Raw genomic sequence first — 6,507 nt, forward strand, 5'->3', positions numbered from 1 at the left:
TGTCCTACTGGAGTTATTTTTCTAGTTCACCTTTGTAGTTAGGTCCCAATAAACAATTAGTTTCAACAACTAATCTTTCTTTTATTCTCTTCATTGATTTAAAAAATTCTACAACACTTTTATGCACCTTTGCTTCTAATTGCTCAATTACATTCCACAGAACTAACTGAATATTGCTTCACCTTATTGCCAAACTGTAAAATGTTTCTTACAAAAGAATGACACTCAATTTGAATGGTTAATGTCGAATATGATAGTCTTCTGCATGCAGCAGCTAGCTTGTTTATAACTATCTAGATGTTCTGCCAGCAGCTCGGCCACAAAGAAAAGCATTCCTTGGAATAGGGTACTCATCTCTAATAGACTCCACCGGTGAGTAAACTCGTAGGTAAAATTGTTGTCCAAGGTATTGTCGAGTCCAAAACTGACTCCTCACGTTCCACATACCCACATTGTCCAATGCTACATAAACTGCAGTCCATGACTTGGGATACACCTGTTGCATCAACCAAAATTTCATAAACATCAGTACTAGATGAACACAGTGATGCGTCGCATGCGTAACTAAATTTTTTTGTATCTGCCGGTTATAATCTTAATAACTAGGCGGAGAACTGACCTGTGTGGTGTGTCTTGAAACTGCATCTATAAGATTGTACTGCTTTCTACTAGCTGGTGTCCATTGTCCTCCATCCATTCTGGAAATTCAAGAAAAAATGTGAGTAATAGTACTGAAGGACATAGATGCTATTCCATTTTTAAAAATGGGATTGCGTAAATGGGAATTTTTTTTATTTTTTGAAAATAAATTACTGATGGTATATATATCATTGAGATACTTACCCAACTACCCAGAAGTAGTATCCATCAAGGTGCCAACTCTGAAGAATGTTCTCATTGTTCTCAAACACAATTTCCACAAAGGCTCTAAAGTCAGCACCCATAACTGCAGTGTCAAGGTGCAAGTTCTTGCTGGAGGGATTATCTGGAATGCTTCCAACTTTGAAAACTCCATCAATCTTGAAGTGGTCTGCAAGCTTTAGTGGAGTGTCAGCAGGGATGAACGACACACCATTCACTCCATATCTCTGTTTCCCATTTACTTGACGGGCTGAGCTCGATAGTCTGATGGTTCTGCTCACATTTACAAGACCATAGTGGTATGAGCCTTGTGGGTTTGGTCTAGGTCCACTAGCTGTTAGGTTTGTCCTGAAATGCATAATACATAGAGATAAGGGTCAGATTGATTGGTGAACAACATTTTGAACAAAATAAAAAACCGTTGCATTGCTCCAGAGTCCAGATAGAGAAAAACTTTTGGTGGGAATGTCAGGTGAAAGAACAATCCGATCAAAAGTTGTAGCATGTTACTAAATTTTGATATTAACCTTGTCTAACTCGACTATTCTGTTACTCAAAAATGCGACATTGCACGGACAACTCTCAATTGCCATGTAATGCAAAGAAAAAGACACTATCATGAAAGTATCTGATTTTATGCATCACCTTACTCACGAATAGAAGAGCCCAGAATTGACCCATATGCTTCTACTTAGTTATGTGACAAAAAATTATAGTACATGTAGCATTACTTGGATAAATTAGATTAACTGGAGGAAACATTTACCTAATGCTACGAGCCTGGCTAAGGGACCAGCCGGTTTGGGTGGTAGGCCCACCGGGAATGGGGCCTGAAACTTGACGCCCTGAGTTGCTGTAGTGAAGGACGGCAGTGGAGGTGAGGACTTGGGAGGTGAAACGGGTTGAGGTGACAATGTAGTAGTCCTGAGGGGCCTGATCCGCTGTGATCAGTACAGAGTATGATTGGCCAACGTGGATATCAAGGGAATCATAGGTGGTCTGGACAGTGTGAGTTCCTTCAACTTCAACCAACTTCATTCGGTGACCTTGGATCCGGAAGTTGAGTGAGTTCTGCATACCCACATTTGATATCCTAAGCCTGTAAGTTTTACCTGCAGGAATAAAATGAAGTGAGCTAAAATTTGGATAAAAGGAGCATCGTTAGTCTATACCGTGAACAAAATTTCATTATGTAATGTGGTGACTCTAGCTAGTCGCATGGTCTAGAAATATACCTTGTTCAACTGTGAACCATGTGTCATTGCCTCCACGGCCATTGATTAATAGACCGTGTGGGCTGGGAAGCCGATGACCATAATCAAGAACAGCTTGTAGTCTCTGCAATGTTCCAAACAAACATATAAGTCGTTAATTAACTACAGAAGAAATTTTACATGGATCACATTTGTGAAGTAGGCTACTAACAGAGGGTGAAACCTACTTAAACAAGTGGGTTTTCCACCTCTATTGATTCGAGAAATTAAAATGTCGTTAAAACAGTTTTATCAGTGTACATAATTAGAAGCATTAGAAACTGATAGCATAGAGAAGTTGTTACCTTGTGATCAATATTGTACCAATCTCCAATTAGAACAGAGTAATCATTAGCTGGTTCTGGGAATGGAACTGGGATTCTAGGCCTGCTGAGGATTTTAATGGCTCCAAAGCCACCAGCAGCCTTGTGAAATGCAAGAGATGGGAAGTAGAAGAAACTGCCAATTTGATCCTTCATTTGGAGTGTGTAGGTGAAGTTCTTGCCTGGTGGGATGGGGCATGTTGTCCCATACACTCCATCTTGGTATGAATTTCTCCTCTGTTGAACTCCATTCCTGTTTTGTTTTCCCCATATTCAAATTTAATTAGTTTCGTATCAAAACCTAAGTATCAAAAATTGAATATAAAAAGATAATTGAACACGGCCGCACTCGTCCAATAATTCTAAATGTTATTTGCTGAACCAACTCAAAAATGTAATATATAGAGTCGAAAATATAACCAGGCTCATTCTAAAACAACATATATAACAAGATCACTCTTAAAACTCGTTTCACGTCACTTCATATCATTTAGAATACATTGACCAAAATTCATAACCCAATTTCACATCCTATTAAAGAAGATCCAACATAGGCCAGACAAAAAGGAGAAAAAATAAAATAAAAAACATAGGCCAGACAAAAAGGAGTTGTATATATCCAAGCTGTAACGATTATGAGACTTAATTTTGACTTGACCTTAGTACGAAATTCTGAAATTGGACAGATTTGGAAGTAATTAAAGCACTTTTTTCTTTACCCCAAGCAAATTTTGGATGAAAATTAGTTACTTCTATTGCTGAATTGGTCATACAGATCTTGGATGCGCGTGATGATTTATTCCTTTTGGCACCAAACTATTCGGCAACAATTTTTCACACTTGCCGACCAATTCACATGTAAGAAATTTCGTGTTTTGATGCTTATGAGCTGTCTGGAGTCTCACCATATAATGCAGGCAACCTATTCTAATTGGAAAGCCGTCTAAATTGGAATGTACCAAATCATTATATTAATAACACCAAAAATCTAGTCACATTCAACGTAAGCACTCTCTTATTTTAACAAAAATCATAATGTATGCCTCTATTTGTTTATGTACGTCATATTATATGCGGAAATTAAGAAAATTAATCACCATGTAACTTTTAACTTTTAAGGAAATAAATCATGCAGTAATAAATATACACAGTGCTTTTCCTTGTAGAGCAATCTACAAATGGTTATAATTTATCTTTAATTATGTGAAGGAATGCAGAGTTAATTAGCATTAAAATCCTTAATTTATTTTTCTAACAGATGTCATTCGTTGTTTAATTAAGCAAACATGTTTCTTTAAATAAAAAGAACGTGATGAAAATGGTGACCGGAGAAAAAAAGGACGAGAAAAGTAAAAGGTTGGGAAAAGAAAAAAAAAAAAACCGACCATGTAATGAGGAAAGGCTCCGGCAAGCTGTTGTAAACGTTGATAATGAGGTTGTCATTGGTGACGGAGTAGATTTCCGGCCCCGGAAACTGCCCATTTATAAGAATACCCTGCAAAACAAACCAAAAATCCCATAAAATTTTCATTTTCAGTCCAGAAATCACACAAGACGAACGATCAAAGCATCGCAATATCTCCACACTAATAATCAGTCGAATACGAACCCGTTGCTTAACGCCGAGAGGGTAAATGTCACCGTAGGTCACATTCCACTCGAAGAACCTGTAAGGGTCTTCACAATTCACAAGTGTGACAAGAGCCAGAACCAGAACGACGGCACCGAAATGCCACGTAAAACCCATGACCGACGAACGGAATGTAGCTAATGTTTCGGTGGAGAAAAGCCGACGACAAGATTAAACACGAGGGGAAAGGAACAGTAGTGAAGAAGCGTCTCTTCCCTCTTTCTCTTTCGAGAGAGTTACAGATGAATAATGAGTTTGGGTGTGGGGAGAGGTAACTGACCAGGACTCGTATTTAAAGTGAACGAGTGCAGTAATGGACTCTGATTAGCGGTGGGCTGTCCACTTGTCAGTGAGCAATTGGAGGTTCTCGGTTTCCTCTGCGGTCGCCCCCGCATGAGGGCAGAGGATGTGAGCGAATGGAAATGCAGGTGGGGGCTGAGTAATGACGAGAGTGCCCTTAAGTTGGTGGCGCGCTAACCGCGTAAAGCATTTGCAAACTAATGCATGGCTGGATGAAGCGAGTGGGGTAGGATCCGTGATTTCTGACGCGACACACGGTTTTTTCATGTGCACTTCGTTTTATTTCCTAACCAACCAAACACGCCACTTTTATTTATTTATTAATATTTTCTCAAAGGAAAGTTTGCGGCATTTTTTCGGTGACAAAAAATGAAGTAATGGTGGGCGAAAGAAAATGACAAAAAAAATGGTTTCAGATGGAATTATGGGATATTTTGATTTTTATACATTTTATGTTAATGAAATTTCCCCAATTATGTGTATACAGTAATAATATAAGTCACATAGCTGCTAAGTAATCTAATAGCTGTGAATAGACGCCGAATCAAAACCAAAAAGCCTAAACCAAGAAAATACAGTGGAAGATAATAAGTATTATTGTCTTACAGTGTTGTACTTTACGATTGAAATTTTTTATTGTCAAGTAGACTTGTATTTTTTTTTCTTTTTTTTTTCAAGGAAAGTTCGCGGCCTTTTTTTCGGTGCATGAAACAATAATTAAGGGCAAGGTTGTTTCTAGTCTCAGTGGGCACCAAGAAAAGACCGAAATAGAATAATGAGAAAGACAGGTTTATTAGTAGTATTAGTGATTACTAATAAGGGAGAGCGATTTACGTACGCGCAAACAATAATTGCTTTGCTCGTATTTGGCTGTAAGCGTGCGCGACATTCTTAACCATCATTGATCATTCTCTTATCCTTTTTGGTTTTTTTGCTTGTGAAAGGAACAACCACCGTGTATGAAGCTTCGTTAGGATTTCGCTTAATGAAAGTGGAAGACTGTGTTGGGCTGGAAATTTGTAATGGGATTAAATTTGGCAGTCATGCAAAGTCATGGCGTTAATTTATGAAATCAAATAGTCCAGTTTTGTTATGAGTGCATGGATATATATAGTTGACTATGAGCGGACAGCTATTTTATCTGGTTAAATGCATGGCTAGTGTATATATACATATGTGCATGTAGTAATAATAATGCATGGAAATGTCAAAGGTTTTTTTTGTATAAAATTATTGGGCGGAAAAGTATTCTGATCACATGCATGAGAGTCTTTGTTCTAGAACACAAGAACATGGAAAATATTTTGCGGAAGATGTGATCGATTAGGATGGACAAACAACCATTTAACGTAGGAAAATTTTAGTATACAGATCTCCATAGCACACGCATAGGTCATGTGCTTCACATGTGATATCACTTTTGGAATAATTTGATCAAGTAGTGACCGGTTAGCCACCGATCCTACGGTTATTTTTATATTATCACATTTTTTTTATTTTACCTTTAACAAAAATTTGACGGAGCATAGTAAGATCATATTCTTGAATAATAATATAACAAAGAGAATTCCTCATGGAAACAATGGATTGGTTGAAGAAATGATCGACAAGTTAACCTAGGAACTTTCGTTTATGACTACTACTGCCAATGTCATGAAAAGAATGATCTTCATATGTTTTGTGAAGAGTCAAAAATGACCATATCACAAGGAATGCTTCACAGCTGAAGTTAGAAGAAAAAAAAAAAGGAGCAATAACCCTTTTAGAAGAAAAAAAAAAAAAGGAGCAATAACCCAAATTGTAGAGCAAGAATATTAAGAATATTTCTCTGAAATCAAATAAAGAAATGAAATTCTAGCTCAAGATACCACGGAACAAGCAAAACCTTCTCCGAAAACAAAAAAAGAAAAAATAGATGAAGAAAAAGAAATAGAACAACTAGAAAATAATCCAAGCATGATAGAAGAATGTAGACCATTTATACGTACAAAATGAAGAAGTTCAGGAAAAACTTCAACAATCAAAAATCATCTCTACTAGTAGATTCAGTAACTACATAGGGATTGGATTAAAATTTTCTGATCACAAAAAAAAACATCTACAGTCCTCTGTAGATAGTGGATCAAGCTAAAAACATTTG

At 37.2% G+C, this 6,507-nt stretch overlaps 1 protein-coding gene across 1 annotated transcript; it reads right to left on the minus strand.

Moving 5' to 3' along the window:
- Window positions 1–51: 51 nt before the first annotated feature.
- Window positions 52–4,342, minus strand: LOC112173836 (L-ascorbate oxidase homolog). Its single transcript, XM_024311524.2, has 8 exons — window positions 4,047–4,342; window positions 3,823–3,932; window positions 2,420–2,690; window positions 2,097–2,199; window positions 1,628–1,973; window positions 844–1,209; window positions 620–698; window positions 52–496 (listed from the first exon to the last, which is right to left on the minus strand). The coding sequence occupies exons 1-8, from the start codon at window positions 4,182–4,184 to the stop codon at window positions 290–292; spliced, it is 1,620 nt and encodes a 539-aa protein (XP_024167292.1). The 5' UTR covers window positions 4,185–4,342; the 3' UTR covers window positions 52–289.
- Between the last annotated feature and the right edge of the window lie 2,165 nt (window positions 4,343–6,507).

Source organism: Rosa chinensis, chromosome 6, assembly GCF_002994745.2.
Source record: "Rosa chinensis cultivar Old Blush chromosome 6, RchiOBHm-V2, whole genome shotgun sequence".
NCBI lineage: Eukaryota > Viridiplantae > Streptophyta > Magnoliopsida > Rosales > Rosaceae > Rosa > Rosa chinensis.